Here is a 13,639-nt window from a genome sequence, read left to right as displayed (position 1 = left end):
GACGCGACAGTTGCGTGCCCTTGTTTTACTCTAAAGCGCAATTATAGGTTGATAATGCAAAAAAAAAAAAATCTGTTGTTTACTCACTACACAGTGAAGCTGGGAATCCACAACAACAAGTGTATCATGGCGAGTGCTAGTAACATTGGCGGCGGAGAAGAACTCGAAAGGCCTCCCTCGACATTTAAATCCCATGTATGGGAGCACTTTGGCTTCTCTGTCAATTATAACAATGATGGAAGAAGGGTGGTCGATAAAAAAGTTACAGTGTGTAGGCATTGTGCAACGAGAAAGTCGTATGAGGGAGGCAATACGCCGATCATGGCCGCACATTTGACAATTTCACCCTGGTGTGTTTACGGGAGGCACGAAAAAAGGCAGCTTGACAACTTCAGATAATGTAGCCATTGTTATACCATGTTTAAAGGAAGGTTTCACTTTATTATTTAGTTAAAAGTGGCATAAAACATGTTTATTTGTCTGCTTTAAAGAGCCCAGTGATTTACTGCTGCAACCAGGCGCCTCCTCCCTCTCTCCTATTGGACTATAATTTAAGTTGAATGTGTATTTCAGTATAATATGTAATGTTTGAGTGTAGAATATGTTATATATATATTTGACCAGTTTTGACATCTTGAATGTAGTTTTTTTTGTTTCACACAATAAAAGTGGTGTTTTTACAGAATTCAAGGAAAAAGCAGGTTTTATTAGAAAAGTTTTGTGTTGATCCAAAAAATTACCCGATCCATGACTCAGAAACCATGACAGGATCCGGTCCGTGAGTTAGGTGATCTGGTACACCCCTATCAGCTAGTACTTTGTAACTCCTCCTCGTGCAACTATAACAGCTTGCAAGAGCTTCTTGTAGCCAGCTAAGAGACTTTCAATTCTTGTTTGGGGAATTTTTCCCCATTCTTCCTGGCAGAACACCTCTAGCTCAGAAATATTCTTCGGCCTTCTTGCATGCACGGCATGTTTGACATCTCTCCACAGATTGTCCATAATATTCAAGTCTGGGGACAGTGATGGCCATTCCAAAACCTTCATCCGTCTTTCCTGGAAGTACTTCATGGTTGATTTAGAGGTACGCTTCGGGTCAGTCTGGCTGGAATACACAACCTCTCTTCAACTTCAATTTCTGGACTAACCTTCAAACATTAGCCTCTAGAATGTCTTGATATTTGGTGGAATCCATTCTTCTTTCCTCCCGCACAATATTGCCTGTGCCCCCAACTGCTACACAACCCCAAAGCATAATGGATCCACCTCCATGCTTAACAGTTGGCAAGGTGTTCTTCTCTACAAATGCTTCAACCTTTTTTCTCCAAACATACCTTCTTTAGTTGTGGCCAAAATGTTACATTTTGGTTTTGTTAGTCCAAAGCATTGTTCCAATAGGCTTCAGGTTTCTCAAGGTTTTCTTTTGCATACTTCAGACGCTTAATTTTGTGTGAGATTGTAGGAAAAGGCTTCTTTCTGGCAACACGGCCATGTACCGGTAGGTCTTTGTTGTTTAAGGTACGCTGTATTGTTGTCCTGTGGACAACTAGACCAGTGTTTGCTACTCTTTTTTGTAGCTCTTTTGCAGTGATGTGTGGGTTCTTCTGAGCATTTATCACCAGATCACGAGCCATTCTATCTGAAAAATGTCTTGGTCTTCCAGATCTTGCCTTGACTTCAATTGATCCATTTATTTTCCATTTTCTGATGTTTCTAACAGTGGAAAAGGGTAGTTTGAAACATGGCAAGACTTTTTTGTAGCCTTCTCCTTGATGGTGGAAGTGAACTATCTTGGATAGTTGAATGACCATCCTTGGACAACTGTTTAGAGGAACATGGAGTTACTTCAGAATATATAGTTCAACCCTGGAATTATATTCACCTGAAGCCCTAACAAGTAAACCACCTTGGTCTGGGCCTTAGTAATCATCTTCTCAAAAGGTAACAAAGAATAATCCAAAAGGGTTCCTAAACTTTTGCACAGGGCCCTTTTCCTTTTTTATCATTTAAAAAAGGGTTAAAATAAGGGTTACCCTAACCCTTGCTTTACATTTTGCAGAAATGTGTCATGTTTAACTTTGTAGCATTTAGTGTTCAGGTTTGCTTTCAATGACTTGGAGATTAATTGTAACAGACATTTAAACCAGGGGTGCCCAAACTGTTGCACCCCTCTCTGTATTTATTGTAAATCGATTTGCATGAAGGCTTCTGTTAAATGTTAAAATAAACATTAAATTAAAGTCAACCACTCTCTCCTGAGGCAAGAATCGAACCAGCAACCTCCTGAATGCTAGCTGGCTTTCATATCCCCTGTGCCAGACACACCACTCTGCTATTCTCGATTCAAGCTGATACTCATACCTATCTTTTTACACCTTTTTATCTATCTATCTATCTATCTATTAGGGGTGTAACGGATCACCTAACTCACGGATCGGATCGTGTCGAGGTTTCTGAGTCACGGATCGGATCAACACGATTTAAAAAAAATATATACATAAAAACAGTTTTTTCCTTGAATTCCGTAAAACCACAACTTTTATTGTGAAACAAAAAAACTACATTCAAGATGTCAAAACTGGTCAAATATATATCTAACATATTCTACACTCAAACATTACATATTATACTGAAATACACATTAAACTTAAATTATAGTGCAATAGGAGAGAGGGAGGAGGCGCCTGGTTGCAGCAGTGAATCACTGGGCTCTTTAAAGCAGACGGATAAACATGTTTCATGCCACTTTTAACTAAATAATAAAGTGAAACCTTCCTTTAAATATGGTATGAAAAAAATGCCTACATTATCAGAAGTTGTCGAGCTGCCTTTTTCATGCCTCCCGTCAACACACCAGGGTGATTTCGCGTCAAATGTGTGGCCATGCTCGTACGACTTTCTCGTTGCACAGTGCTTACACACCGTTACTTTTTTATCGACCACCCTTCTTCCATCATTGTTATAATTGACAGAGAAGCCAAAGTGCTCCCATACATGGGATTTAAATGACGAGGGAGGCCTTTCAAGTTCTTCTCCGCCGCCGATGTTACTAGCGCTTGCCATGATACACTTGTTGCTGTGAATTGCCAGCTTCACGTGTAGTGAGTAAACAACAGTTTTGTTTTTTTTGCGCATTATCAACCTATCATTGCGCTTTAGAGTAAAACAAAGAATGCTGTCGCGTCTATCTTTTCATGGCTACTCTACATTGTGATTTACAAGAGATATTAACTAATATTGGGCCGGTTTCACAGACAAGGCTTAAGCCTAGTCCTGGACTAAATCACACTTTCAATGTAAAATCTCCATTGAAGATGCTTTTTAGTCCAGGATTAGGCTTAAGCCTTGTCTGTGAAACTGGCCCATTAAGTAATATTATTATTTTAATAATAAAATACATTTTGCATTTGATCCGCGGTACACATGCCTACCGAACCGCGGGGGGCGATCCGTACACCCCTACTATCTATCAAAATATCAAATCATCTATCTATCTCGTAAAAGGTGGGACCTAATATTTCCAAAAAGACACGAGGACTTGACTTAGCAGTGACCTTGACCTACCTACCTTCATATCTGACCTTGACCTATTTACCTATCTGACCTTGACCTAACTATCCAACTACCTATCTGACCTTTGTACTATTATTATTATTATTTTATTTTTTACTTTTGCATTTATTTTGATAATATATATATATTGTGGTTGTTGTTGTAATTGTTTTTCTTTTATCAATATTTTTATTATTTGTTTACTTTTTTGTTTGTTTGTTTGTTTGTTTGTTTTGTTTTCTGTTGATATGTTTGTGATCTACCTGTGTGTTTGTGTTGTAAAACTGAAAAACCCATAAATAAATAATTCAAAAAAAGACACTTGAGGAACTGTCGTTCGGGATTTAGTTTCCGCCTGTGAGACATTGTTGACACACATCTAACTTAAACCAGACCGTAAACCTGGTCGCTACCACGTTTGTTCTGAAGGATTGGTTGCATAGCATTGCAACAGCAAATTATTTCAGCCACATTCAGGGAATGGAACTCGACCTGGAATAATCACGAATTATGAAAACAAGCCCGATTTACCTGTAATCGAGTTTCATGGAATCTGGAGTCTATATGACTCTCTCTGCCAATGCCGTCAACTATTAGTCGGGGTATAATAACCAGGAAATTGAGACTAATCAGCACAATAACATAATGAATCTCCTTCTATGTTAAAGTAATGCACGTCTTGTTCCTAAGATACACCTGATGCCTATACAACATCATATTGTAACAACTGCACTAATAGTCACAACAAGTCTAGTTCATGGACAGAACAATAAGCAAAGAAAGGATGATATTTGGGTAGCATGTACGCCTTCCTTGTTTGAAAGCACATAATGAGGCCATTAGCAATGAGGCCATGAGCACTGAAGAAACCTCCGGATGTTTCCATGCTATATTCTCTCTCAGTCCAGTGGAAGGATATATAACCAGATAACGGTTTAATCGAATGAATTACCCAGGCTTGTTTTCCTTACCAATGAGCTGAATGGAAAAAGTGGTATATTGTAAGCCCTAACCTTGACAGTGAGTAAGGACTCAAAGTGCTGGTCACTGGATGCTCTGAGCATCACATCAAAACCTTGGTTTTCTCCACATACAAGGCTCCATGTCAACAATGAAAGCACCCCCCCCCCCCCCCCACACACACACACACAGACCCTCCATGTAGTTCCTCTAGGTCATGGTATAACACTAAAGCAGACAACACAAAGACACCATCTTACACACACAAACATCCATTCTTTACTCTCTGGAGAATGTACATTCTATGTCAGCCCTGTTGTCACGGATACCACGCAATCGAAAGGCTGGGTAAAAAGAAAAGAAAAGATAGCCATTGAAAATGCATAGGACGGTGAAAAACATCTTAATTCATCACTAGCTAAAAATCTTAATGTTGGATGAGCAAAAAATACTATTTCCACACAGCAATTAGCCTACACAATACTGTCATCCCCTGCAGCCATATTTAACCTATGGTGAACCTCGCAAAAGCAGAATCACTGACATTTTGCAGTCCATTTAGGGAGGATAAGACACCCACAACCAAAAAGATGCAGTGCATTTGTGAGTGTCCCCAGAAAGATGACCTCAGATTCACAGCCTATACAAGGACATTTTAAGTAAACTGTTCAGGTTATTACAGGCTAAGTATACGGCGCCATGTCTTTGAGATGACTACGGCCTCTATCTGAGGAGAACATAGGTCTGTGGGACCCAAATGCCCAATCCATCCCAAACTCAGAGGACACCATGCGCTGGATTTTGTTGGGTCTAAAGTGCTGTCCACATGCCCACCCTCCAGAACACTCTACAGCGCCCCACACTTCCTCCTCCACTGGGACTTCCTGAGGTCTCTCAAGCAGAAAATTGCTCTGTTATGGCATTACCGTGGATTACGGCAATAATGTTTGTCACGGGTCCTGAGCTCTCCCTATAAGGTATGTTTCTCACTGCGGCTGCTGAGCTGCACTGAGTACGGTCGCGTGGAGCGAAAAAACTCCCACCATCCTCTCTGTCAGGGGCAGATGTGGCAGTGGGGACTGTTTTGCACTTTTCACCAGCTCCCCCAGTGCAGCCGACTTATTATCTACGGGCCCAGTTCAGCTTGGCCACTCTGGAACATCCCCATCCATGCAGCTCACGTGATTTTCAGTAGGAGAGTGCAGCACTCCACTTAGACCATGTTATAATATATAAGGGGCAACAGAACACACAGACCAATAGAAAATAATTTGACAAATGAAAGTGGCACAATGTTCACTAATTTCAGTGACATTTATTCTACCAACATTTCTGCATAATGTAATAGACATAACTCATACATACCTCTCCGATGGTGTTTCTGGAGACGTGGCTTCTCTAATTGATTCAGGTCTGTTGTTGGACTCTGCCGAGCCAAGTGACGCATGACTGTGTACGCTGGTGCTGCGGAGGTCACTCCCCCTGGGCGTGGTGCTCCTCTCTGGTTGGCCTGGTGGGCTGTCAGTCTGGACCACACCCTCAGGCAGCTCCTCCAGGTCAGATTCAGTCAGAGAGATGGAGAGGTCACTGCCACTGGTCACTGACAGGTCAACACTGGAACTGGGTAGACTAACACTCTCACATGTCTCTGAAAACACATGCAGTACAGGTTATTTCAATATCTGTGTGTTTAAAAAAACAAACATATATATATAGAATATAAAGCGGTAATACACTGAAGAATTAATACATAAAACATTGAAAAGCAAATATTTCTATTGAACTGCTCAGAAAAGAATAAGTCCTGTTTAAACAACTCAGAAACCACAGTATCTACTGACATAAAACGTTTTTCTAGGAATAAGATCACCAACCTAGCACTTCTTGAGATTCTATTCCCAATTCTTTTTCAGGTGCTGATCCCTGAGGCCCTCTCTCCATGTCCTCCATTATGAGCTCCTGATGGGCAGACCCTCTAAACTGAGTGTGTTCTGCAGGTGAATTCCTGTCACACACAGGGCCAATGCTGCTCGGAGATGGAGTATTCTTCTCAGGCCTCCTCAAGGTCACTTTGGGTGAAGGTGGTTGTTCATCACCTCCAAAAGGCACGCCGGCTCCGGCTGTTAAGGCACGAACAGATGGAACCACCGCCACCGTCCTTTCATGTTTGTCACTCAAATTACAGCCGTCTGGGGAATCGTTTGAGCCTGAAATGTCATCTGATAAACGCGCTCTGCTGTCGGCGCGGAGCTCTCCGGAAACTTTGGAGTCCTTCAAAAGGCCACTTTGCGGGCGTTCGGAGGAGCGCGAGCGGTGATTGGGCGAACGATGCGATGCTCGGTGTAAGTGTACACTTGTGGTGGCATCTTCAGACACGGTCCCTCTGGAGGTCTGGCGACCCATGAATATTGCAGCGGGTTGGTAAAAACCTGAGGCCAGGTGGGAGAGGGACGCATCCTGGGGATGGGCATATGAATCTCCCTGAAAAATGAATTAATCAATAAAATACACACATGGACACTGTATATACTGTACACAGGTGCATTTATGGTAAATGTTCAAAGCTTATTAAAACAAGTGTTGCATATGATTTAGGGATACACAGGTATTTTTTTGCTAATTCTAATTAAAGTAACAATTTACTACTACTTGACATCATTATTCTCGAATTAAATCATCAAGAGTGCTGAGATTCTTCAAGTCACAAGTCCCCATTTTAATTTGGAGCAATGGGAATAACGATGACTATGGCATTTCAACTATTCATTGGAAAAAAATATAATAACACATGAAGCACCATTAACAAGGAGGTTAGACAAGGACACCCTTCAATCTCGAGCAGCAAAGACTTCTATTTTATCCTGGATTCATGTTGGTCTTAAATGTCTGTGCTTTTATAATTCTATGTATTCTCCTGAAATGCAAGAATAGTAAATAGGGTTTCCTAAATAACTTCAACTCTAGAGTGTTTAAAAGCATCACTCTTTTCTGTTAAAATGTTGGCAGTTTATTTGGGTCAAGGTCAGAATTATTTTCAAACGCTCTTTCAGAAGAATGTTGCACGATCAATGATTTAACTTTTAATCGTATTAGCGATCCTTTGCACCAGTTGTGATTCATGTCTGCAATAGCACAGAGGAGGAGCTAAAAAACCTTCCTCCAAACATAATAACAAAAAGCATGGCTTCTGTTTCTTTTCTGATAAGAGTCTTAAATACCAAACAGTTAGCTGCTTAATAACATTCACTGTAAACCATGCAGCCTGCCCAGCAGATCCACAAAGTAGGTAAAAAAGAGGAAAAGTTAATTTCTTGGCTGAGTGATTCCATCGGTAGCTGCAGGGCAAAGTAGAAAGTGTTTCACTAAAGTAGCAATTGATTCTTCTATCAATCTGCGGCACGCGCGTGCTCTTCCAAGGAATGTATTAAATATGAAAATCATATCCCGTTATCATCTGTCTCCAGCTTTCAGCCCGGTAAGCTTCCTTAATGAATGCTGCAGCCTGAGGGACATGCACACTGCCAGCAATGGCTTGTATGCATAATGGAGTGACGGTACCATTTTGCTCATTACAATATCGCCAAGCTGAGGGGGGTTTTGCACACAGTCACAAGTGACTGCTCTAGACAGCATGCTCCAAGTTATTATGAGATGTCTTAGACATTTCATCTAAAAGAGCTTTAACTGCTTTAAGTGAAGGGAGAAGCAGCTATGGGCTTGAACTACATCGCTTGTACAGATGCACCAGTCAGGATTAGACACCTGCGCTATTGCAGATACACAGTTTAAATGTATAAAACTCCTCTACACATTTGCTCTGCATACTTTTCTTTGTTGGTCCAGACCTAAAAACACAGTTTGAGAGAGTCAAGATTTGCATTATCCTTGTAGTCAAATGAATTGCTATTCACATTTTGTAACCTGGGTTACAAAAAAGAGAGATTTGTCACTGGGAGACCATTTAAGTTATTTTGCTATTGCACAATATACACACAAGGTATGCATTTGTTTGTGTTTGTGTTGATAAACCACATAAATATGGTTGGTCACCACTGTTGGTCACCACTGTATGTAATAAAACAACCTTGAGAAGCGTCTATAGTAGAGTGCACTTGACTGTCAACACAGTGAGACTGGTACAAGGAATCATGGATAAATATGTTGCATTTGCTACAACAATTCTATTCTATTAATGATGGGTAAACATATTTTGTAAGATTTCCTGTATTATTGGGGTAGAATATTCTATTAGTTTTTTTATATATAATTTTCTGATTTAAAGATGTGTGTTGCTTTATGTTACCTTGTCTGCTTCAAACGTGTCTCTTTCCAGCTCTTTTTTCCCCCTCGCTAACATGAATGTGGAAATTCGGTTCAAGCACTCCGTCTGTGAATCAGGGGGAAGAAAAGAACATTTCATTTTAAAAAATGAAGCATCATCCTAATAGTTACCAATCACATTTCCATCGCACCGTAACTCAATGCATTAATGTTGAATAATACACACAATCATGGTTTATTACATTGTGATTATCAGTCAGTCAGAATTACTAGCATGTTTGTCAATCAATAACAATTACTAACATATAGCACAGGTAATTTGACATAATCTGGATAATTGTCAACACTGAAGCTTTCTTTAAAATGGTAACACTGTGTTTAAACATGTTCTGCAAACACATTTTGATGTGGAAAGAAAGGACTGGTGAAATTCAAAGTGTCACAATGAGAGAGTCAGTCACTATGGGTAGGCTATTCCCCAGTGAGTGTCCTCCACACTGCCTGCCAACACTCTTAATCAATTATCTGAGTAGCCAGACTGACTGCCCTAATCCCAACTCCAATTAAACAGTCTAATGGCGCAGTTAAGGGCACTAGGATTAACTCCAACATCCAAGGCAATTTCCACAGAAAGAGGCTACTTTTGTTTATCAAAACTGCTAAATACACTTGTTATCTATTTGCGCTGATTCTACAGCGAGTGGTAACGATTATGTTTGTATTGATAAATGATGGCATTGTTTGTGTCTGTTTGCTTGTGTAAGGTTCATAGAAATGACAGAAAGATAATATTCTGCTGCTGAAGTGCATTTACAGTGTAATACATACACATTCATGTAACAACTGGTTTTGAATTATTTGTGAATTCATGTGTTTGTGGAATTACATAGTAGCCCAGTAACCTGAATTAGTGTAATCAAAATATCACTTGGGTGTCACTGTGTAAAAAAAAGAAAATAATCTTTTTATGGTTTGTTGACTGCTTGATTACTTAATTACAGTATTATATATAATAAGCAGGTGACTGAAAATGAGATAGAATATATTGGCCTCCACTGTGACAATAGGAAATAATTTCAAACAAATCTACAAACATGTATGAGCCATAAAGCATAAAGAGGACACAAAGCGACTGCTTGAGGGGGAAATAAACCTCTGGAGCTTCAGTCTCTCCATATTGGGCAATTAATTTAGCGAGTCATAATTAACCAATTTTGTTAATATGATATTAAGCTGTTGAGCACTGTTGTTGAGTTTTAAGTGATAATCTGACTCGCTCATTGTTTCCTCTCTTGCTCATTTGCTTGCGTGATAAATTGCAGTATTCAAGTGTTTACTATTGTTACATCAAGCAATTGCGGGTAAATATCCCTACAGTGTGTAGCAATTAGTGCATGATACTAAGATATTTCACAATAAGGAAGAGTAGTCCTATATTTTGTAAATATAGCCTATGTCATGTCATCATTTATTTTCTCTGATAGTGTACAGCAAGAAGAGTTAAAAGGTGTTTGTCCATCAGTGTTTGCCACCCACCAGTGTGTCTGTGGCATTAGGTGGCACACAACTGATGTTTCTATTAAAAAAGCAATAAATCTGAGCTTGCAGAGAATCATACATATTTTACTCAGTGTATGCCAAATCAATACCAGTCTGATAGAAGCAAGACTACACATTGAACAGATTGTAGGCCTGTTTCAGTTATACCTTGTGTTGATGCAGAAGGCCACGGTCAGGATAGTGGTCCTTCAGGCTCATTTCCATGCACTCCACATCTTTCAGAAGCTCAAGGTTTCTCATTTTCGCTCGTTTTTCTCTCTCACAGATTTCCTTGAGATATCCACAGAGTTTGGCAGACTTTATCTGAGAGCTAAAGGCAAAGAAGAAGTAGGCTATAATATAAGAGCATTCTTACAAATAAGTGCTGGATTTCTAGAGTATCTATTCTAGTAGTGTTTTTATTATTATTGTTTTCTTTTTTATAAATATATATTTTGTGTGTGTGTGTGTGTGTGTGTGTGTGTGTGTGTGTGTGTGTGTGTGTGTGTGTGTGTGTGTGTGTGTGTGTGTGTGTGTGTGTGTGTGTGTGTGTGGTGTGTGGTGTGTGTGTGTGTGTGTATGGGTGTGTGCGTGTGCGTGTGATTTGACACAAAACCTGCCATCATATAATAACTCCTTACACGCATTTGTAGATTGACTTTACCGTATTATTACATGCGTGCCACATTACACTCACTTATGCAGAGTGATGTGCTGTGATAGTTAAACTAGTTAAACTAACTAGATATAGGCTACTGCAACATATAAATTAGTGCCCAAATAGGCCCAGTGATTGGGGATGAGCTATGAGAAAACGGTAAGCGAACAAATACAATGTTTCTTGCGGTGGGAAAGCTTACATTCGCTTATCAGATCTGGAATAGGCGAACAGCTCTCCCTCCAACTCCAGTCTCCTCTTCTCCCTACAATGACAGATGACACAGCCGAGGTGGGAGTAGGTTAGCCTGCCATATCGCTTTTCACTAACAGGCAGCACACAAAACAATACAAACAAGCTGGACAGTGTCCCCATATCTATCACAAGTAATGCAACTCCTGCTGTGGAGTGTGGAAGTAGACGCAGGGAGAGCAATGCAAAGACAAGCGTGCTGACAGGCTACCCAGTTAGCTAGCTAGGCTAGGCTAGTGTTCATTAGCTACTGCTGATTGTGCCTTTTTGTTGTTCGCTTGCAAGCTAAGGTCAGTTGTGACCGACATCACACATTCAAGACACTCACCAACTAACTAGCAGGCTAGTACGAGCCTTATAAAACATGCACGGAAGGCGAAGCTAGCGCCACGACTGAAGCTGGACCCCCGCACATGAAACAGAGTACACCGGAAGAGTCCCTAACTCAAGCTCGTAGTGTTCAAAAAGGCCTAGCTCCAAACTGGGAAAAAAGGTTCGAATCTTACCTTTCATGGATACTTTGTTGAATAAATCCTATTCTTTTGTAATACTTGTCCTCACAGAAAGCCATGACTATTTGGTCGTTTTCCTTCGTGCTGCGTTTGAGGAAAAAAGCTAGCGGGAGGAAGCTACCGCGAAAACATGTTTATGTTGGTTGCCATGAATACCGCTTCCCAGAACCCCCCTGTGGTAAACAGTCGGTCCACGCGGGAAGTAAAAGAGGGTTGGCACTGAACACTGGTCTAGGATCGGATTTCGCGCATTAAAAATGGTGGTGCTCTACAAATTATCAATGCCAAAGTATGGATTATCTATACTATGTGCCAAAGCATACACTGTCGAATGAATGAAAAAAAGATCCATGATTCTCTGTAATCAAATGCAGGCCACAGTACGTTATGGCAAGGAGTAAGGAATATTCACATCATGGATAATGATTGCAAAAAAAATAAAATAAAAAAATAAAATGCTGATTTGAGAATAGAATGTGTAATGGATTGGTTCTGTTCATACAGTGGGGCAAATAAGTATTCAACACATCAACATTTTTAAATTAATTTCCATTGCAGCTATTCACATGAAATTTAGACCAGACATTGGTATCCGCTTGTTAAGTCTGACGTCAAAAGTGACGTTTAACTATTTCCGAGTCCAAACCAGAAATTCTCCGCACCAGAGTACCTCTGAACTACAGCGGTAGAATGACAGTTTAATCGTTTTTTAGACTCGGATCTATTCATTCAACAAGGGACACAGCACTTTCCCGTTTTCTCCATATTGTCAGGGTATTTGAGCCTCGGAAAAGCGCTATATAAATATAATTAATTATTATTATTATTTCTCAATTTCGAAGACAGCGCCTCAGCCAACGTTGGACCCGGAAACACGTCACGACTTAACAAGAGAACTTGGTGGAGAAGCCTTTGTTTCCAATGACAGCTTCAAGACGATTCCTGTACAAAAAAATAGGCTAATCACAGTGATCAGGTGGGATTTTGACCCATTCTTCAACCCAGCCAGACCGTCTTTACCCATGTCTCATCCTCATCATCCTGGTGGATGGCAACAGATTCTTCTCAAGAATTTCCAGGTACATAGCTCCATTCATCTTCCTTTTGATAATTTTGATTTTTTGATTCCACCACTACCATGTGAAGAGAATCAGGTATGGTATTATTAGGATCACATAAGATGGCGGCGCGTTCACAAGCGAGGCTGGGAGAGCTCCCGACGTTGGTGCTTTTTAGCGTTTTTAAGTACATTTGTATGTACATTTTTATTTCAGTACTTATAGGGAACTGTTGTGTAAATAGTACCTACAGCAGGCACGACTAACTAGAAGTTGGTGCGAAAAACGAGAGGACTGTAACAGCGGAATTCTTGAAGCAAAAAAGGATTCCCCACGACATCGCTCGCTCACCGGGAGAACAATGGTACACAATCCCAACCCTGAGGCGCAAACGACGGCGTCGTGACCGTAAGCAACGACGAGGCTGTAGAGGAGGCCTGCTAGCTAGGCTAAGGAGGTGCCCGGATAAACCAGCTTTGCCGAGTATATTCCTCTCTAACGTAAGATCCCTAGCTAACAAGATGGACGAACTGAGACTGCAGGTTGCTTCCAACAACACCGTGGGGGATAGCTGTGTGATTATTCTCACAGAAACCTGGCTCAGAGCTTCCATTGTTGACTCCGCGGTCGCGTTACAAGGCAGCACTTTACATCGAGCGGACAGGACATTGCTTAGCGAGAAGACGCGCGGAGGCGGCCTGATCATATCTACGAAGGACAGCTGGTGCTTAAACACAAAAACTGTAAGTAGCCACTGCTCCCCAGACCTGGAATACTTGACTGTTAAATGCCGACCCACATACCTCCCGAGGGAATTCAACGCAGTG

The 13,639-nt window shown here is 40.8% G+C and overlaps 1 protein-coding gene across 1 annotated transcript in view; it reads right to left on the bottom strand.

Moving 5' to 3' along the window:
- The window catches only part of kiz (kizuna centrosomal protein), a gene marked incomplete at both ends in the record, with an annotated part of 31,314 nt that extends 19,501 nt beyond the window's left edge, over positions 1-11,813 (bottom strand). Inside the window, 6 exons of the mRNA XM_080523160.1 lie at positions 5,878-6,160; positions 6,387-6,993; positions 8,816-8,899; positions 10,501-10,663; positions 11,193-11,255; positions 11,749-11,813. Coding sequence (XP_080379286.1) covers positions 5,878-6,160; positions 6,387-6,993; positions 8,816-8,899; positions 10,501-10,663; positions 11,193-11,255; positions 11,749-11,813 — 1,265 coding nt within the window. The remainder of the gene's footprint in view (positions 1-5,877; positions 6,161-6,386; positions 6,994-8,815; positions 8,900-10,500; positions 10,664-11,192; positions 11,256-11,748) is intronic.
- Positions 11,814-13,639: the final 1,826 nt, after the last annotated feature.

The sequence above is a fragment of the Nansenia antarctica genome (assembly GCF_963989245.1).
Source record: "Nansenia antarctica genome assembly, chromosome: 1".
In the NCBI taxonomy this organism is placed as follows: Eukaryota; Metazoa; Chordata; class Actinopteri; order Argentiniformes; family Microstomatidae; genus Nansenia; species Nansenia antarctica.
This window is presented reverse-complemented; position numbering and strand designations above follow the sequence as displayed.